Source organism: Nannobrachium achirus, assembly GCF_963921795.1.
Source record: "Nannobrachium achirus genome assembly, chromosome: 19".
Taxonomy (NCBI): domain Eukaryota; kingdom Metazoa; phylum Chordata; class Actinopteri; order Myctophiformes; family Myctophidae; genus Nannobrachium; species Nannobrachium achirus.
The window spans coordinates 35,050,638-35,071,901 of NC_137826.1; the positions used below are offsets into that span (position 1 = coordinate 35,050,638).

The 21,264-nt window shown below is 41.6% G+C and overlaps 1 protein-coding gene across 1 annotated transcript; it reads left to right on the plus strand.

Annotated features, from left to right (window-relative positions):
* The first annotated feature begins 3,554 nt into the window (after nt 1–3,554).
* Nucleotides 3,555–13,188, plus strand: sod1 (superoxide dismutase 1, soluble). The gene is made up of 5 exons (XM_080748887.1): nt 3,555–3,711; nt 7,637–7,733; nt 7,848–7,917; nt 8,173–8,290; nt 12,716–13,188. The coding sequence occupies exons 1-5, from the start codon at nt 3,643–3,645 to the stop codon at nt 12,821–12,823; spliced, it is 462 nt and encodes a 153-aa protein (XP_080605013.1). The 5' UTR covers nt 3,555–3,642; the 3' UTR covers nt 12,824–13,188.
* The last annotated feature ends 8,076 nt before the right edge of the window (nt 13,189–21,264 follow it).

A 21,264-nucleotide genomic window follows, 5' to 3' on the forward strand; every position in this document is an offset into this window, starting at 1 on the left:
CCAGGTTCCATTTTCATGGCATTATGTGGTGTCAGCCATTTTATGGCTGTAGCCTGTATTCCAACTACTTGATTTGGTTTTATGTCAATTCTGACACGTCTAAACAGTTAATGGTGATACAGAGCAAAACTTGTTTTTTTCCCTGCAAGCTACCAAGCGTAGTTTCTTTCTGTCTCTACCCAACCAAACTGTTTAAAAATGGCCAAAATTGCACCATTTCCTTTGCAGTCTTCGATAAAGTAGAATGATTTATTTTGAAGGGAAGCATTTTAAAATCTTTTTAAATAAATACAAAACCTTTTTAATCAACTCCAAAATGTACACCGTATAAATATGTAGGGTGATCTCCATATCGCAAAAATAGATTGTATTGTAGATGTTTTTCAAACAAATATGAGTTCCTTTTTTTTTTCTTTTTTTTTTTTATGACCACACAGCATAATTGGAAAACAACCCACATTAAACATAATGTCAAAGATGTTGTTTCTTTTGCCACTGTACACAGAATAGTTTAAAGGGTTCGTCAGGTTGATGAAGCTGGAATATATTCATCCCCACCCACACACATCATTCACTTAAAAAATTAATAAAGTCAAACCCCATATCAGAATTGAACTTACAAAGGATATCTCTCTGATGGACACAGTGCTTAATGTAATGTTTGGTAAGCTTGGTTTAAACTCGAGACTTACTACAAACAGGACATAGGCTCCTACCCTATGGGCCACATTGTTCGGCAAGGCTTACTTGGTTTAAACCACTTCATATCGGATAACGACCTACTTCGCCTAGCTACGGCAATGCTTGGATTATTTTCTTTACTTTTTTTTTTTTAAACGGAAACCAAGTGCACATTGAATAGGATGAAAGAAAGTGTAACTTATGACACGCTGCTGTAAATATGCTTTCATCACTTGAAATTCCAAGGTGTAATCCGCCTTTTTGTTTATCGAAGAGAGAAACCATTTGTCACAGAAGGATAAACTAACGCCAAAGCTCCACTGCAGCCTATAGTGAGTCGCATCAGCGTCGGACGGTGTCCAAAAATGAACCAGGGCGAATTTTGAGGTTGGACGCCACCACCGAACGCGACGTCGGCAATGGAGCACCCTTCATTGATTACAAAGGGATCATTCCCTGTGTTGACGATGACGATGGATGCAGTGGAGCGTTGGCGTAAGAGTTCCTTTGCTTTAACTGTTTTTTAAACCCTCATACTTAGAAGGCTAACAAAATGTTTGTATGATTTGTTAAAAAAAAAGAAAAGATTAATACAAATGCCCTGAACATGACATGTCCAATACTTCAGCCATAGTAAATTGTTTTTAATAAACTATTTTTGTACCAAATCTGTTTCATTTTAAAAATTTCTGTTTGTTTACGACCGTCAGGTCGCAGTTAGTATGAAAACGTCCGGCTCATGTCTGTCCGTCACACTAATACACAACACACGCTTCGACAGGAGTGCCCCAGCTGTGGACAATCAGCTACGCTGACCGCTACCAGTAGATCACATAGGCTGTGCAGATAGACCACATGACATGTCCCTAAAAATGTATAATTTAAAAATATATGTGTATAAATGTATGAACAAAATCTGTTCAATTTGGCATCTGTCACTTGAATAAAGGTGACTTCATTGATTGGCATCAAGAAAGGCCTGTCAGCTGAGCTCCCTTCATGGCTTCTAGTCCAATTCCCCAATGCAATGCTTGGTTTTCAAGAGTCTTTACAAAGAACCCAAAAACATACCACTTCCATACAGAATGGGATGAAGAATTCATCCCCCACCATTTTTCATTCCAAGTGCGTTTTTAGATGTAACACACCGCCAGTACTGCTATTCCAAAGCCCCACCCAGGTACATTTGTTTTGGGTGGGTGGATCATGTTGAGCTGGTCATTTTAAAAGTAGCTTGCAATTAAGTCAAAATGTGGGCACCCCTGATCTATGCCATCGATCAATGATTCTTAAACTTTTTTTTAATTCAGTTACCCTGATGTTTGAATCCTAGTACAAATAGTAAATTGCAAGAGAAAACCTTAGCTCAGGGGTCTTCAACGTTTTCAGGCCAAGGACAGAATTCATAGATCTAGAACACATAGAATTCATAGATATAGAACACAGAATATGTACAGTACAGTACAGGGTTGGTGGGTAAACCACCGCTCAGTTCACACGGGTGTGATTTTTACAGTGATCGGGCATCTGTGTGGGCAAGTGGACAGGGATAAATGAATGTTCTAGTCCTCTACTCTGGGCCTACTAGAGCACACCATCAACATAGTTGGATAACAATATTGAAGTCAATTCATTGGAACTTTATTGGCATGATGTGAAAACATATGTTTATGTTGCCAAAGAAAGTGTCGATTAAAAACAAACAAAGCTAAGTAATAACACATTTCTGGAGAGATATAATGAATTGGAAAGTGATATTCAGCCAGATTGCTGTTTAACATTTGGTTGCTCTGATGAGACAAGGCCCTTCCCTCCTATGATAGGATTGAGGGTTGATAGGAGTCCTATCAACAAGGCAGATATGGTTGCTGCCAAAAATGTAGACCTATAGCCTACTGTTAATCTGGAAGTCTCCAACTTCTCCATGTTTCAAGAGATGGCTCAATGAGATGCTCTCCATTGTTAGAACAAATACCGTAAATACGCATGCTAAGTTCCAAAAAATGTGGATGCCATTCCTGGCAGTGCTTGACAATAGTTGAGTATTAACTCTAGCACATAGTGTTAAGGAGTTCTCCTTGGCTCCTTCCAACACTATACAGAGTTATTTGAGTATTATGTATGATCTGGATATCTGGCTGCTGTGGTGCAACCATCTTTCTATAACTATCCCTGCTTTCTGATGGTCATTATTATTCTTTCCCCTTTCCCCTTTTTTCTGACTATATCTACTGCATAGTACTGTGTTCTATCCGTCTGTCATTCAATGTTATATGAGATACTTCAATGGTTTCCTGTGTAAATGAGCCAAGTGCTTTTCTAGGATCTCCTTTTAGTTGACCTTGTGCCAGTGAACTGTCCCATCATGAAACTGTACCTTTTCCTATGCAAACTTCTAATAAAGTCTCAATCAATCAAAAGACCATGGGTTTAGGCAAGGGTAGCTTGCTGGTGTAAAGTAAAGCTTTTTGAAACAAATAGCTGCACCTTTTCTAATTTGTGTATTTTAAATAGTAGTAGGCCTACTCAAACAACAAGAGAGAACAGTTTTTTTACAAATGTGTAGTTATATAGGCTTATCTTGTTATCTATACAGTTGATGTAACGTTGCTATGTCCGAGGTCAACTCAGTACAGCACATAAACCTAGCTCCTTTCGGAACCCCTCACTCCACTGCTACGGAGCTGCGTAGCAGTGGAGTGAGGGGTTCCGAAAGGAGCTAACATAAACCCAACGCATACAATAAGTGCATACGCCAATCAAAACGTCGCGTAGGAATACTCGCTTACCGACGCCGTTCTCGTCTTGCTTGGTATTGGTCGTATTGATTGGACAGAAGCGCAGTAACCCCGCCTACCAAGCAGATAGATAGGTTGGTTGTCTCTCTCTCCCTCGCCCGGCATCGTCCATAGAAGAAACTTAGACCAGGGCGTCAAGTGAGGATTTTTTGCAGAAACAAACATGGTGAAAGCAGTGTGCGTGTTGAAGGGAACGGGAGAGGTCACCGGAACAGTGTATTTCGAGCAGGAGGTAATGTGTGAATTATTCTGTTCTCCTAATAACTCCAGCAATGTCACGAATTGAACAAACACGCTTTCTGACGCCACTCTCCAGTCCGGTGTGGGGCCGTGCGTCGTGCCGTGGCTGTCACAACCACGCACAAGACCACGGATTATAGCACCGACCGATCAGGCAAAATGAATGCACTTATTTAAATACAGACGATTTAGGTCAGTTTGTATTAACGTTACTCGTTAGCTGAAAGCAAGGTAATCTACTATGTATAACAGAAATGTAAACTCGACACCTTTTAAACAAGCCAGCCAAGGCTGCGCATGGCATGCACCTTGATCATTGATTGATTAATTATTAACGACGCGTAACGTAAACATGCAGATACAGATACTACTTTGAAATCGCCTGTTGCATGATCTACTTTCTGTAACGTTACATCAGCTTGCCAGCTAACGTCATAGCCTGATCCCTGATCAGATTAATACAAAACCCCATGTCATAGTTAACCATCATAAATAGATTATATCACATGTAGCTAATTTGCTATTATAATGCGTCTGCGTGTCATTTCCTAATGTTTACTAGAGAATGTAATTGCTCACATGAACTTATGAACCAATGGTCAACCCCATGGTCAACTCAACCCCTCCCCCACCCACCCTTCCTCAAGCATGTTCTCCTATCATCCCCACATATTAGGTCTCATTATCGTCGTCTGTTTTTTGTTATTTTCCATTATCGAATATCTAATTGTCATGTTATGTTCCTATGCACAATTGTCCATTTGTTATATTCTGCTCTGTGCTCTAATACAATTTGTAGTGTAGGCTCTTAGTAGAATATTGTAAAACAAGGCGGATTCAGTTGAATGAATGCTGGTCTGCAGTTTAAGATAAGGACTTCTGCTTCCAAGCTGTAGTAGCTTCTATCTATAATATGAACCGTATATGACTGATAAGGACACTAATGAAGCACGAGCTGCTCTTATCTAATGTTACTTCTTGCAGCTTTATTTTTAAACTTGGGAGGGTTAAACATCCCCATTTAAACAATGAGTATGTTTTGCTGAGTCATTGTAATGTCCCTCTCCTAAACGTATTTGCCCTGACAGCGGCCTCGGCTTGTAGGATATGAGATGGTAAAACCTCTGGTCTCATTTAACTCTTGTGTACATTATGTATGTCTGTCAACTATACAAGTGTGCTCCTTGGAGCGCAGATCCCTGCCAGGCCAGGTTGCCTCCGGCTACCCATACATACGCCATTGTGAGGCATATTTGAGTGTGCCACTTTTTTTGGCCTAGTATAGTAGGAATTTGCGTGCAAAGTTTCACAACAATTTTGCGCAAAACGACCCATTCTGAATACGTTGTAGGAGTAGTAGCAGAAAATGTGTTTTGCGGAAGTAGCCTCATGCCCTCGCTATAACGGGTTAATGTGAAAAATGTGGGTTGGAGGTTCATACTTATTATTTTTTAATTTTATATGCATATTCGAGTCGCGGTAGGTGTGTATAGAGACAAACGCGTAAAAGTTTGCAGGCGGAATATTCCCATTTTCGGGTTGTTTATTTGCATCGCTTCGCTAATTCGCTGGTATGAACCTTTAGCCTGGCCTGGCCAGACCCTCACTTGTAAAAAAAAAAAAAACTTCTCACAATGGCACAAGCTTTTGGGCTGGAGGTTCTTCCTTGGCCTCTCTGCAGTTAAACATGCAAAGTTTCAGCAACCAGCGGTACCCGAGATTAACTGTTCATTGACAGACCCAAGGGAGCAAAAAAGATAATACCCTGCCTTTTGCAGTGTCACAAGCATGTGACACTGACACTGTTCAGTTGACTTCAACGACAATGGGTTGAGTGTTATGTAGCATGAATGTGCCAAAATAAACCGGAGTGGAAACTGAAGTGCAATATTGGTATGCCCAATCATAAAGCAGATTTATTTAACCATTAAACTGTTTTGGTTGTCGTGGCACTTTTGTTGCTTGCTATTGTTGTTGAAGGGGTTTTTAGTTTCTCAATATTTCATCTAAGCCTACATAGTATATTTAGTAAACCTAAGTTCAGCTATTATCAGACAGTATTGGATGTAAATTCGTTTTCACAACATGGGGATTGGGGTCATCTTGCTGTGTTTTAACACGGGTGTGTGGGTGTGTGGGGGGGGTCTGGTTTCTCTACTGTTGTACTGCTGAACAGCTGAACATTAGGCTATTTAAGTGGCGCCTTTCTGATACGGCGACGTGAGGCGGGACTACGGCTGCTATGACGTAATCGCCGTTGCGGTCCAAACCGTTAAGCTCACAGCCGGCGGCGACGGAACCAACCATACACAACGCCACCGCCTGGCGGTGGTAAAACACCCCTTCCACTGACAGCTGTGGTTCTCATGGTGACGTGTCTATGCCACACGTGTTGAACATAAATACGGACAGAAACAAAGACAACACTCCATCGCGCATCAGCCTATAACGAGCCGGTGAAAAAGATGCCTGCTGATCGCATATACAGTGTGTGTGTGTGTGTGTGTGCGTGTGCGCTACGATGATGCGTGTGTCAGTGGCACACACAGCTCTGGTCCAAAGCGTCAGCTCCCTATGACAGGCGGCGGGCTCTAAGACTAGACCAGGATTTCTGTACCCCTACGAGGGCTCAACTTCAATCAATATAAACTAAACTACTTCACTATTCACCAAACCAAAGGTAGTTTTGCGTTGTTGAAATTCTATTCTCCGCGGTGGGCAACCTCTCAGCACCCCACCCACTCTGTAAAATACATTATTTTTGGCATGAAATAAAACGCATCCAACTCAACCGCCGCTTTTTCCTGGGTTGTGTCTGCGGTGGTTCGAAGTGGGTGCGTTTTATTTCATGACAAAAATAATGTATTTTACAGAGTGGGTTTGGTGCTGTTAGGTTGCCCATCGCGGAGAATAGACGTTCAACAACGAAAAGCGACCTTTGGATAGGTGAGTAGCGAAGTGGTTTAGTTTATTGTGACTGAAGTTGATGCCTCGTAGGGGCTGAGAAATCCTGTTCTAGTCTTTGAGTTGGCCGACTGAGCTAGATGGGGACAGCTCGCGGCAGAGCTTATTCATTCAACATGCTGTGTGGAAAAGTGTAGCCTATCTTACTTTCGCACAGTTAGTAAATTCATTTATCCCTGATAATATAATGATAGGCCTAACAATAATACTAATAATAACACACTTTATTTATATAGCAGCAACTTTCATACAGAGACTGCTGCTCAAAGTGCTTCACATGTAAAGAACAAACATCACGATTGCTTCACAAGAAAGGAGAAAAGCAGTAATAACAATACAGTGTAATTATAAGCCGAGATCATGCAAAAAATGCGTCCACAGTAGTAAAATCAATCAGCTGATCTCGACGTTGTGAGCGCTACGTGAAGAGGTGCCTTCTGCCGTTGTAGAACTGACTGCTACGGCAGCGAGGTTTATACATCGAGCACCGATTCATTTCCGTTCGCTGTAGCCGTCGTCCACAACGTCTCTGCTTAAATAGCCTATTATCTTGCTGACTGGGACAGATGAAACCCTGTTTTCTGTCAAGGATTTGATTCTGTCTGCTCTCTGTTGTAGTCATACGTCTGTTCATTGCTAATTAAATAAGCGTAATGTTCTTTCTTTCCCATCAGGGCCTTAGGCTTTGGAACAAATTGTCAAAAGTCACGACTTAAACATCTAGCATAGTTAAGAGTTAAGAGTCTTTTAAGAGTTTTTATTTAGTCAAGATCATAGGCACTGAAACCTTCTAAGACCAGTCCATTGCCCCTGATCTTTGAAACATATTTATATACTTATAATGATGTGACTCCCTGTGACATTTGTTTTATGAGAAAGGAACCTTTTCAGCATGCACTTTACAAAATGGTGTATATAATAGTTTTTTCCCCTGTTCTCATCTTTATGTACAGAGTGATTCTGCCCCTGTGAAGTTGACTGGACAGATCTCGGGTCTTGCTCCCGGGTTACATGGTTTCCACGTCCATGCTTTTGGGGATAACACCAATGGTAAGCATTTTGTCAGTTTCATTGTGTGGTTTGGTTAGCTTTCATGATTCCAAAACGAAGCTTCCAATTCTGAAAAATGCCAACCCGGATGATATTTCAACTTTACTTTCCCAGGGTGCATCAGTGCAGGTCCTCACTTCAACCCCCACAACAAGACTCACGCAGGTCCTACTGATAAAGACAGGTACATTTTGACATGGGGCTCACATCTAAGTGTTGTGCCCACTCTATAACCTTTATTGATTTGAGATGGCGAAATGAGGTAAAATATCCAAACTATTGGAATTTAATCAGTCTTAAAATGGCAGATGCTGATAAATTCATGTCTGTTTTGCCATTCGGTTCTCCCTAGATCGGGGTTCAAAGTTTGTTTTCAAGTGTTAACCCAGACTTGTCATGCAAGAAAACGGTTCCTTTGTTTTTGTCTTGGTTCACACAGGCATGTAGGAGACCTGGGAAATGTCACTGCAGGTGATGATAACGTAGCTAAAATCGACATCACAGACAAGATGCTTACTCTAAATGGACCGCTATCCATCATCGGCAGAACTATGGTGGTAAGGACCTGTTTCTACCTCTGTCATTCTCTGTATTGGTGTTTATCTTACACTGGTTGAATAAATCAAATCAATTGCGCATTGTTTTGTATGATTGCGACCGCAGTTAGTGTGAAAACCTTCAGCAGTTGTGTCAGACTCTTGCCTGTGTATGGTGTTTATCTTACACTGGTTGAATAAATCAAATCAATTGCGCATTGTTTTGTATGATTGCGACCGCAGTTAGTGTGAAAACCTTCAGCAGTTGTGTCAGACTCTTGCCTGTCATGCTGTTACTCTTGCCTGTCACACTGTAATGCTTGCCTGTAATGGCACATACACACACACAATCTGTCTCGTTTGCGCTGCTCCACACTGATGGCAAAAAGTTTAATTATGAACCATGAGGCATGAACTGATTGTGTCATGGCAAACATTGTGTGCCCTTCAGAAATTATGCTCTTTACACCTCCTTCAGGCGCTTGCTGTAACTACACCTGTAATTAGTGTTAAGCCAGTTACGTTTTGGTAGATGAGCTCAATTGATGTCCAGCACACCTGAAACTCTGATCAGTTTGGTAGTGTCTAAAAGTGTACAGATCTCCTCTGCCCTTTTCCTCCTCATGATGTGTGCTTTGAAGAGCCTTTGCTTGTGTTGTCAAACAAACATTATTCTCCTCTCAGTTCTTTCTACTCTGCTCCATTATTTTCAATTATGCTCGCCTGTACGCAATATTTAACGTCAATTAATGTCCGCTCCTAGGTAAGTCTTAATAGTCAAATTAGCTATTTTTGAGCGGTGGTCCCGCCGCTCCTGTGATTCGCTTTCAAGATGTTACTGGCTGGCTGGCTGGCCGGCCGTGTATGTCTGTCGCCTGCCATACCTACCACACACACACACACACACACACACGTTAAAGGAGGGGTGCTATTGAGCAGGGCAGGCAGACAACACTCTCTCTCTCTCTCTCTCTCTCTCTCACACACACACACACACACACACACACACACACACACACACACACGGGTAGCAATGAGGGCGCGCACACACACACACGATTTAAAAAATAAGAAATCGTCAAATCGAGTTTCACTTTAATTAGGGTAATTCTTACTCATTGGAGCCTTGCAAGGGGCAAAACGTACACAGCCCGGTCCTCCTAAAGCAGGACGACAAGGTCCGACACCAAATTAATACTGATTTCTCTCTGATGTGTAATTTCTTTGATGCACATGCAGCGCACGTCAGACTGTGTGCTGTGGCAGAGCTCACCACAGCACTGCGCTCACTCGCGCTGGTACAGGCAGCAAACAGAACAAACGCTGCTGAGCTGGTAAACTTACTTATTGTTGTAGTTTGAAAGAAGCTTATTATGCTGTGTTACCCACCTACTGTAGTCCTACTGTCCCTATCACTGTGTTAATTTTGCGTCGGGAGACTCAGGAAGCAAAGCGCTTCGCCTCCGTTTACAATCAATCAACATCTCCGTGCATGAGCAGTGCAGGGGCGGCCTTAGCTATTTTTTCACCCGTTTCACCAGCCTCCAAGAGCTGGCTTGTTTTGGCTGTTTTGTCACTCACTATTGATAAGGAAACACTAAGTTAACTAAGTTAACTTCTGTATGTGATTGTTGCGCAACTAAAGTTATTATTATTAGTATTATTGTTTTATTACATTTTGCTATTTGGCTATGTAAAAAAATAAAACAAATAAAACGATAATTAAAAAAAATAATTTCCTTGCATTTTTTAAATGAAAACAACATAGTTGAAACAATGTATTATTCTTTTACCAAAAAATGGAAATCGTAATCGAAAATCGACTTTTCTGAGAAATAAATCGAGATTTTATTTTTAGGCCACATCGAACAACCCTAACACACACACACACTCAGTCAAGAGATATTTAGAGCAGCAGACCCATAAGTACTGCAACCCCCGCTGCACCCACCCAGTAATGCTGTTGCGCAGCCTCCACAACCACCGCTCACTTCACACGGGTGTGATTTTTTAAAGTCTGTTTCCCCGCGCTCTGCAGTCGCTTCTCGCCCTTAAGGTGTCTTACTTGTATTATTAATGTCTTTACTCTTTAATGAGTGGTTCAAGCTAAATAAACTCCTACAAAACTTTGGGAGCACTTTCTCTCCTGCAATAATACCAATTGGTAATCATTGTTTACCGTCCTTTACCACAAGTTATAACTTGTAAGGATTGTGGAATGAGCAACACCAATAAATGTGGTATGCGTAGCATCAGAGCCATAGAACAAGAGTCACGTCATGCTTTGTTCTGGCTGCTTGTTCTCTCAAAGATTGAGATTCCATTCTTACGATGGGTCGGGAGTCAAAGCAAGTGTCGTCACTCTCATACCAGATCACACTGGGTAACACCCCAAAAGATTGCCCCCAATCACAGGTGTGTGACTGGCACCTGAGCATGGGTCTTGGAACTAAAAACAGGGATCTGTCTGTGGTACGATTGTAGCCTGTAGCGCTGGAGCTTGAGTCTGACATTGTCTCCATTGTAAGCGATTTCAAAGGGGAGGGGATTGGTGGGAGGGGTTGTGGTTGTTTGGCTGTGTGTGAGTCCGCACAGCAGAGTGATTGCCTACATACTGTACTATTGTTCTTAAATACAAAAACAAACTTTTAAAAGTACACAGACCTGCCTGTGCATGCGACGTGCGTACATTCGAGAATGAGTGCTCGGGTCGCATATTGATCAAACGCCATTCACATCGGCTGACGGCCTTTTCAGACGGGGAACTATTAACATATCAAAGATTAAAAATAACAGCCGAGTGTTAACAGCAGGAATTAACATAGGAATCAGACTGGATGCAGTCTATCAGTCAGTCTTTCCTCTCCTCCTCCGAGCCCTGTAAACCTCCTCCGAGTGTCTGTAAACCGCAACACTTCCTCAAATTGGTTCAAGGCTTGAATGGGTCCCTGATTTGCTTGTCTCGTTAGACCCACCCCCTCCTCCGACGTATATTGATTTCATTGGCCTGGTGTACTGCCTGATACCGAAGAAACTTTAGGTTCATTACACAACGCCAGACCAAGAGAAGCAGTCCGCTCAGAGAGTGGGCGGGTCTATGGGCTGGAGCCAGGCAAGTACCATTGTGCAAATCTTGCCTGTATGGAAGAAAGCCTATGGTTCCCCTCAGTGAAGCAAGGGTGAGGAGCCGGTCTTCTTGGGGTGTCATCCTGGGACCACGGTTCTGTCTTTGCCTTCACCAGTCTCACTGAACTTGGTCCTTACAGATTTTGTTCAAACTTAATCGAAACGTAACACAAATCGTACATGGTGGAGACCTCTTCTCCGAGGAGCACATTTGTTTAGTATTACTTTAACACTCTGGCCTATTCAATTATGACACTTTTTCAGTATTTATATTTATTTTTTGTGATGCAAAGTATTGTTTGGGGGTGTGGGCTCAAACTTGACCTCTGAGATTTCTTTGAATACAACGCATGCATATTCTTTATTTTGCCGTCCTGCCGCTCCGTCAGACACAGGACTGTTCTTCCCATGCCGTCCAGAAGGTGTTGCTGGCTACCACTTGCAGCAAAAAACGTATTAAATTGACTGAATGTTATAGTATCTAATAGTCGGGGGATATCTTAAAAAGTCCTGGAATAAATTCCTTACCAAACCATTTCTTCACCAATGTGTTTGTAAAGGTGTCTCGTAAGTCGTAACACATCTCACAAAGACTGAAATTCAGTTTCCCTAGGAAAATCTTTGACAGCTAGGGTAATTCTGGGTCTCATTCACTCACTATACACTATACCATAGGGGAAAAAATCACTCCCAAAAAATATGCTTTAAGTGGGATGTGAGGGGTCTAACTAGGTGTTTTTAATTATTCTGAATCCATTGCAAGCATTTGTTTTGCACACAAAAACATTCATTGGGCTAAAAACAGCCCATAAAATCACTTTTCACAGTGGTATGGGGGTCCATTTCTAGCCCAAGGAATGTTTTTGGTGCAAAACAAATGCTTGCAATGGATTCAGAATAATTAAAAACACCTAGTTAGACCCTTCACATCCCACTTAAAGCATATTTTTTGGGAGTGATTTTTCCCCTATATTAGTGTATAGTGAGTGAATGAGACCCAGAATTACCCTAGCTGTCAAAGATTTTCCTAGGGGAAACTGAATTTCAGTCTTTGTGAGATGTGTTACTAGACACCTTTACAAACACATTGGTGAAGAATTTTTTTGGTAAGGAATTTATTCCAGGATTTGACACTATTTCTAAAGATATCCCCCGACTATAAAGCTATTTCAATGATTGTCTTTTGCTTTGGTGTGTGGAATTCATGATTTTTAAAATGTACAGTGGTAGGACATTTGTATAGTCTGTTGTATTGAGATAGCGTGTCCGACCGTCTGACCCCCCCAGACACTGTGTTCACTGGCATCATTCTCTCTGTAGATCCATGAGAAGGCTGATGACCTGGGAAAAGGAGGCAACGATGAGAGTCTGAAGACGGGCAACGCCGGCGGACGTATGGCCTGTGGCGTCATCGGCATTACGCAGTAGCAACCCTGTGGCGTCATTACCCAGTAACAACCCACCCTGCTCTCTTGCGCACAATCTACTGGCACTGGAAACCACTGCTGCCACAAAGCTCGTAACAGAATAAGCTCACATAACCGAATAAGCTCACATAACCGAAAGTCCTTAGGTTGCTGTGTATATGTCTTTGTATTTGACCACAGAAGAAAGCACTTAGAGATTTAGGCGCCTTGCTTTAATCCCATTCCTCTTTTAATGTCCGTCTGTCTGACTGAGTGTTTTGTCAGTTCACTTATCAGTTTTGTTCCAAATAACTGATGGGGTACTCTGTGAAGGTTTGTGCAGTTGTAAAATGTATGAAAATCAATAAATGGGCTCTCTGTACTCTGGCTATGTTTTTGTGTTAATGTCATATACATATAATGTCCCTCTAGAAAAGCATTCAGAATTATTAGGGGGTTAAACAATTGTTGGTTTGCAGTAGTCACAAAAAAGTCAAGGGCTTGTTTGTTAATGTTCACATGGACCACAATGCAAACGGTACAAAAAAGTTATTTTAAAAATATGCAGTTAATCAATTTTAACGTTTTAAAAGGTGCCAACCGAGTGCCCTAATGTTGATAACTTAAACCTAGCCGGGGAACACATTTGGCTAAGGCCAACTGGAATTTGTGTGAAGCCATGGTTTTAGGTCTGCTTTAAACTTGTTGTGGTGGCAGAGTAGTATGCATTTTTACCATTGTGTGACTTGGAACTTGTGGACATTTGTGTATTAAATTGAAACAAATTCAGAAATGATCACTACTCTCAACTACACAAGTCATCAAACATTGATACAAATTTTGATTAAAGCGTAGCTTATGCATAGAAATGTGTAGACTGGGTTATGTGTTTAAATCTAGCCTACAGTAAGAACATGTTCATGCCAATGGTTCTGTACCTGTGTGAAGTTGGCACCCTATATGATGAAAACATGTAAAAATTGTGTAATTCTTTAGTGCTGAATTGTGCCTTAATGTTATTTGTGCTGGTATAATTTTTTTAGATATTCTAAAATATCACGTCATGATACAACGTGTCGTATCGTGATGTGTTGTGAGCTTGTAGATCTGCTATTTTCAAACATTTTGTACTATTACTTTTAGTTTAAGACCGTTTTGATGCCAACACGTTCATACTTCATGCCAACACTTTCATACTTTTACTCAAGTACATTTTGAATTCCAGACTTTTACTTGTAAGGGTGCCCTCACACCAAAGTACCTATGAGAGTGGAATCCGCGTTCTGCCAATGCATTTCAATGAGAGTGAAGCGGTTTCATGCCAGCAGAGGATTTCTGCAAAAAACGCTCCCTTCTCATTGAAATGCATTGGCGGAACGCGGATTCCACTCATAGGTATTTTGGTGTGAGGGCACCCTACAAAGTATTTCTGTATTGCAGTCAGGCCTGTCAACTCTCCTGGATTTCCCAGGAGTCTCCTGGATTTTGAACCCCTCTCCTGGGAGTCTCCTGGATTGGCAAATCTCCTGGATTTCTCCTGGATTTTGTATCAAACTCCCAAAATTCACCAGAACACAGGAAATTACATCTACTATGTTAAAATTTTTCTGGGGGAGGACCCCCAGACCCCCCGCTTTAGGGGTGGGGGCAATGTATGCAAGAAAGATCAAACAGATATTCACTTAAGTAATGACTTAAAGATGAGAAATCATTATTAAAAACTTCTGCAAAAAATTCAACAGAACACAGGAAAAAATATCTATTAATACGTTTTGGGGAGAGGACCCCCCAGACCCCGGTTGGGGAGTTCCGCGCGCCCCCCAAAAATAAATCTCCTGGATTCTGACAGTCCAATGTTGACAACCCTGATTGCAGTATTGATACTTTTACTTAAGTAAAAAATGTGAGTACCTTTTCCACCACTGCCTAGAGGCCAAGGAAAAACCTGTTCCCTGCATTTTTCACATCAGCCTTTTATATCCCCACCATGAGGCCAACTTATGTAAAACACATTCTTTGCTATGACTCCATGTCTCCATCAGATCATGTGATCAAGACCAATCCGTCTAAAAGCACTGCTTCTAGTTATGTTTTCATCATGGGTGCCAAGTGCCAACTGTTTCATACTGGGAACATGGAGGTAGCCCTATAGACTGGGACCCACATTTTGCATAATTGAAATCCGGAACCAACTATCATGTTGCAATATTCCCAGATAACCAAAGTATTGCACTCAATCAGAATCAGCCGCCTGGGACTGCACTGGGAACATTCGGCAGAAAAAGCTCTCAACGCGTCGAAATTCGAAGTGGACATGGATTGACCTGAACGAGAGGTAAGGGGAAAAAATGATTTATGACTTCCTGTCAAGAAGTTAATTGTATTCTTACGAAATACATGATTATATTAGGCCTACTCGTCTGTATTGCAACAACATGAGAAATGGATAATGGCTAAAATAACAGTAGGCTATAAAATGTAGGCCTACTTAAAATACGGTACATACAATAACACTTGCAAATACATCCATAGGCCATTATGTAATCAGATGCCAAGGGACACCTGGTTGAATTACTTCTGTGAAGACCACTCGACTCTTCTCATGTTTTGATGTGATTCTTCGCATATCCCACTAGAGGTCAGTACAACTCTTTGCATAACAAATCAAAACAAATGCATTTTTGATTGTTCCATCAGCAGCAATATGTTTTTTCCTCCACTATTTTCACGCCATGAGCTTTTATTTTTTATTCCTGTTTTCTAGTTGTTTTTATGGTGTATCAGTGTGTCTTTTTGACACACACTTGAAGTTAGTGTTCTTAAATGTATAATAGTCAGTTTCTTTTTTGGGGCTTTTATGCCTTTATTCGACAGGACAGTAGATTGACAGGAAATGGGGGTAGAGATATGGGGAGTGACATGCAGCAAAGGTCGTCCGGATCGGGAATCGAACCGGCAACGCCGTCAGGCATCAATGCCTATGTGGCAATGCCTTATAATGTGGTATGCGCCTGGACCAGTAGGCCAGCTGGCGCCCAGTATTTAGTCAGTTTCATAGTACAAAATGTATATACCGGTAGTATTTTCTTCCCAAGGCATAATGTAGTCAAATCCATAAATATAAACATGAGCTGTCACAACCATATCAAAAAGGTGCATGGTGGCCAACTCGATGAAAAATAAATGACATTTTATGATTGGAAGTTTTGAATCGAAATTGGAATCATGGCCTTTGCTCTTCATATCTGTGATATTCGAACCAACAGCTGTGGCCTGTATTGTCAAACCCATGCAGCGCACACTGAGTCGCACGTGCACGTTTTACTGACAGTGACACTCAAGCAAGCACACACCCTTGAGTCTACAGATGGTCTGCGTATGTCTGCTGAAATTACATGCTCCAAAAGCCCTCTCCTTTTCATGGGAATGGATGGAGGACGCCCCCATGTGCAGTAGCTTGGCACTGGTTCCTCTTCTCTAGGGGAAATGGGAGATTGGAGCCTCTTCAATGGAAACAATACCCCAGAGAGGTTGTTCCCGCTATTGTGTGTGTGTGTGTGTGTGCGTGTGCGTGTGCGTGTGCGTGTGCGTGCGTGCGTGCGTGCGTTTACACGCACACAGATGGAATTTGCAGATGGGGGGGATTCTTCAACCGATTTATATCAGAAATGTGTGCTGGAACAATTCCGCTAGTGTAATATCGTGTAATATTGAAATAACATTCTTAGCAGAGCTCTGGGCCTCCAATCTAATTTGTTTCCATTGAAAAACTGCAAACGGGAGCTTTTCTTTCTTTTTCCTCCATCTGTACAGCCTTTGAAGTGCAAATCAAGATGCCTATGATGATTCACTGTCTCTCACTGTGTGAACAGATGTGGTTGGGAGTCATATGAATTACATTTCACAATGACTGGGTTTGGTGTGTTGTAGTCATCAGTGATCCTCTTTATCCACTAAACTCCAACTCTGAACTCTGAAAGTCGGCGAGCAGAATGCATATATCTTTGCACCCAGGGGTGTCACACCAAATTCTGGGCCCTGGGTACAAGGATTCACTGCAGGCCCCCCATGAATGGGAATGCATTATTACGCAATATTTTGTGATTTAAATAATTAAAAATAGCAGATATTATGTGGATCTGCTATTTTTGAAAAATCGTGAATCGTGAAAAATTTGTGCAATTAAGTCTTTGAATATTTTGACCCGATGATATAGTATGTTTTTTGAAAAATCTATGTCAGTGGTGCTCAAACATTTTAATGTGAAGGACCCCCAAAATGATATGTATTTGGCCACGGACCCCCATCTCAAAATATTTAGTTCCAGGGACCACCCAGAAGCAAAATCGGAGTTACAAATGTTCGCTTAAAAATTCATGTATTCAAAGATTTGCACACATTTTCACGACTTTTCAAAAATAGCAGATCTATACTAGAGCCCGACCGATGCCATATTTTTTGACCGATGCGGATGTTTGCCGATGGAGAGTGCTAGACCACCGATTGCCGATGTTTAACCGATGTTTTATAATAATATAAAATAAAATAATAATAAATAGCCTAAATTTTAAAAGAATTACCTTTTTTTCCCTCCTTTTTTTACCAATGGTCTGGGGACCACTAGTGGTCCTTGAGGGGTTTCCAGGTGGTCCCCAGCAAAATGATGGAGATTTAGTAACCAAATGGACCCTTTATAAGATCTTTAACTCATGAGTGTAAAATGAAACCCAATAGATCTTACGGGCAACGACAATATATTCTACGTTTTGGGTCTGAGTGGTTGAATGTCATCAAATGGTGGTCTGATATTACTTAAGAATGACGATACATCGGAGAGATAATGGCCGATGTCCGATACTGACATCGGGGTCCAAAAACGACCGATATATCGGTTTGACCGATATATCCGGGCTATCAAATGCAGCGCTGTGAGCCTTCAGTGTCTTTGCAGCCTCTTTCTGCACCTAAAGTGATGCACCGTAGACCAGGAGCTCATAAGCAGCACTCATGTGAGCGTATGAAAGTTGAAGTGGTTGTATTGGTGGGGACAGATGAAGGCAGTGGAGCGTGCAGACAGGCTGACTGTAAAAGCTTGATATATAAATAGCCTGAGTGTTTGATGGCGGTAGAGTTGTTGAATAATAGAGATCGCCATTGGAACTGGGAATGGAGGGGGAGAAACAGGCCATGACAGTAGGAAAGACAAGCAAAGCTTCTTCCATGTATTGGGAGAGCACAAGTTCTTGATACAACAATATAATATAATATAGTTTCAAACATGTTTTGGTCATTTTAACTTCTACTCTGGCTTTTGTGAGCACCACAGAATCTTTTTCCTTTTAGTATAAATATATTTGAGCTTTTTTATGCCGTTTTATTGATAGGGATACACAGTAGGCTGACAGGAAATGGGGCAGAGAGACGCGGAATAAAATGCAGCAAAGGACGGGATCCGTCGGGATCGTAACTCGAAGCCAGGCCCAGGCCATTCCATACAGTTTTTAAGTTACTTGATTCAGTATTTAGATATTTGATATTCATTTTATCAGACACGCCCATACAAACTTCAACTTCATTCTAACCACAATAGATTAATCAAAAACACCCGTCCCTGATTCTGGTAACTGATATTGTCCTTCTTATATGAGGGGCCGTGTTTTTTCAATTCCTTTTTTCATTATTTTTTCATTTAAACTTGAATCAAGCAGCCTGAAAACTAGTAGATGTTAAAATAACCTCAAACATGTTTGTAAGTAAAATATCCTATAAAGTAGTTATTCCAGCTATCACCCTCATATATTTGACATATGTACAAAATGACATATAGATCTGAGCTGTAACCAGTATATGAACAAGACAAGACGTGCCTTGGTGTGATTAAACGTCATGGGAAGTTGTTGCTCTGGGTGTTATGTTACTTCAGAAGTCATTGTGTTGCAGTTTATTGTAGCTGTGTATTTACACTAAGGTACAGTTAATGTGTATTCCAATCCTTCCACACCTGCTGGTGAACCAGTCACATGGGCTATGCTCTTTTTTACACGCGCTCCGCACACACATTGTTGAGTTGTGTGTGGGTGTGTTTTTCCAGAAAGGGAGACCTCGCACCTGCAATTAACTGAAGTTGAACAGAAAACTACCACACACACACTCTCCAGAGACAGTTCACAGACACCATGTGAGGTTGCTCCCCTGCTGTTCAGTAAAATAGGACTGGTGATACCTGTTTTAGGCAAAGTTACGTAAGTGGGAGAGAGTGTTTTCGGCTTGTAGCGTTCAGTAATGTCGTCGTTGTGTGTGTGTGTGTGTGTGTGTGTGTGTGTGTGTGTGTGTGTGTGTGTGTGTGTGTGTGTGTGTGTGTGGATAGATGGATAGATACAGTAGATAGATAGATACTTTTATTATCCTACAAGGGAAAATCAGTCACCCAGAGGTGGCACAACAGTTACGGTTACAAAGTTACAGGTAAAAGTATCAAAAAGTACAGTGTACAGCGAAAAATAAGAAGCATCAACAATACCGAGCGATCGTAAACAGAGGTAAAAAAAAAAGTGTGTGTGTGTGTGTGTGTGTGTGCGTGCGTGCGTGCATGCGTGCATGCGTGCGATTTAGCTTGCTTGTTGGTGAACAGTCATGGGGTTGTCTTTTTCTATTTACATCAAGACTTGTGTTCCAGAGCTCCTCTGACATGAACCAGTGTGGTCACATTTCAGCAGGAGGCCCTCTTGCTTTCCCCCTGAGGGAGGACAGGGAGGCTACGGCCGGGGCGCAGTGCGATTCAGACAGGCTTTCACTTGTTTTCCACAGATGCTGCTGTAATACACACTGTTCATCCGTACATCTTTTGTCCATAAAGTTGATTTATCTGAAACATTACGTTTTTCTTTAAAGTAGAGCCCAGCCGATGGCAGATTTCTGGGTCCGATGCCGATTCCTCTCTCTCTCTCTCACTCTCTCTCCTAGACCACCGATTACGATGTTTTGACCAAATGTTTAAGTGCAAAAACGTTCTCATCAATTTGAACAACTTAGATTTGAGATACCAGACAACATTCAGGCATTTTCTTTGAACTGTGGTGCACACTCACACGCACACACTCACACACACACACACACACACACACACACACACACACACACACACACACACACACACACACACACTCAAATTTAAAATTACTTGGGAGTTCCTTGTCAGCAATTCAGACTGAATGCTTCTGTCGGGCCACTTATCCACGCTCCCTTCCCTATACGACCTCTCTCCCTATGCTTTCGGGTGAAAGTTCACCTTCCGGTCTGTCCGCTACTGCGACTGCATACATTGAGCGGATATTTTAGAGACCAGGGGTCACAGGTCAGGGGTGAGATGCCATAAATGGTGCCAATGTTGCGTGACACGGGTGGCTGGGCCAGGATGGGTAGAAAGGCTAATTACAAGGCCCCTGTGACCTGACCTCTGATCCCCCTCAGCTCTGCCTCATGAGGCTAGAGCGCCCAAACATCCCTTTCACCTTCAGCACTTAAACCCAGTCTAGATGATACATGGGCAACTGGCGGCCCGGGGGCCACATGCGGCCCCCACCTTCACTTAATGCGCCTCGCAGGTTAATATCAGAATAATGATAGATTATTCATTTCAGCTGTTCCAATTCCAAACATGACCCGCATTAATGTCTGTATTAGTAGCTTAATGACAAGTATTTTAAAAAGAATTTATTTTTTATGTTGAATGTATTTGTATTTAAGTTCATATAGGCTAGATAACATAGGCCTGAGTATAACTAAATGCATTTGAAATTAAATAAAAATGTTACTTTTCAGGATTACTTTCCAAGTCAAAAATAGAAAAAAAAAAAAGAAAAGATTCAGTATTCCAATTAGTATCAGTATACAATGTTTTGAGCTTGTAGATTGGCTATTTCTGCTACTTTTGTGTGACATACAGTAGAATGACGGAGTAGGGCATTAATTTACAAAAAAAGTTAAAATACGAGGTAACTGCCTTATAGTTTATGCAATGTGGCCCTTTGGAATGAGTGTTGAAATATACTGGCCCTCTGTATCATCAACTGTACCGCTTCTGTACCGCTTTTTTGCTGTCTGGCGTTTACACCAAATCTCTTCACCCAAAAAGTAACCACACTCAGAACGTGTGCGACGGGTTGTGAGCCTGAAGATCGTCTATTTCTGGCCAATGTTCCCCGACCCCCAGAATAGGGTGCTGTTGTAGTAGTTAAACCTCAGTGCTGGTTCCTCATCATCTGACATTGCACTTCTCATCTCATGTTTATCCTTCTGTATGTTATTTTTCTGCAAGCTGCAGATAGAGAACTCACAGTTCAAGAACAGGAACAGTGAGCCACAAAGTCATGTAGGCCTATTATGAGATCAGATGATTTGAGGTTACAGCTTAGTCTAATTAGATTTCAAAGTAGAACCATTTATTGCAACATATGGAATACA

Excerpts from the sequence above, each read along its gene's own strand:
- sod1 (XM_080748887.1), top strand. The coding sequence starts at position 3,643 with ATGGTGAAAGCAGTGTGCGTGTTGAAGGGAACGGGAGAGGTCACCGGA. Across the intron at positions 7,734-7,847 it reads TTTTGGGGATAACACCAATG|GGTGCATCAGTGCAGGTCCT; the intron begins GTAAGCATTTTG and ends TTACTTTCCCAG. Across the intron at positions 7,918-8,172 it reads GGTCCTACTGATAAAGACAG|GCATGTAGGAGACCTGGGAA; the intron begins GTACATTTTGAC and ends TGGTTCACACAG.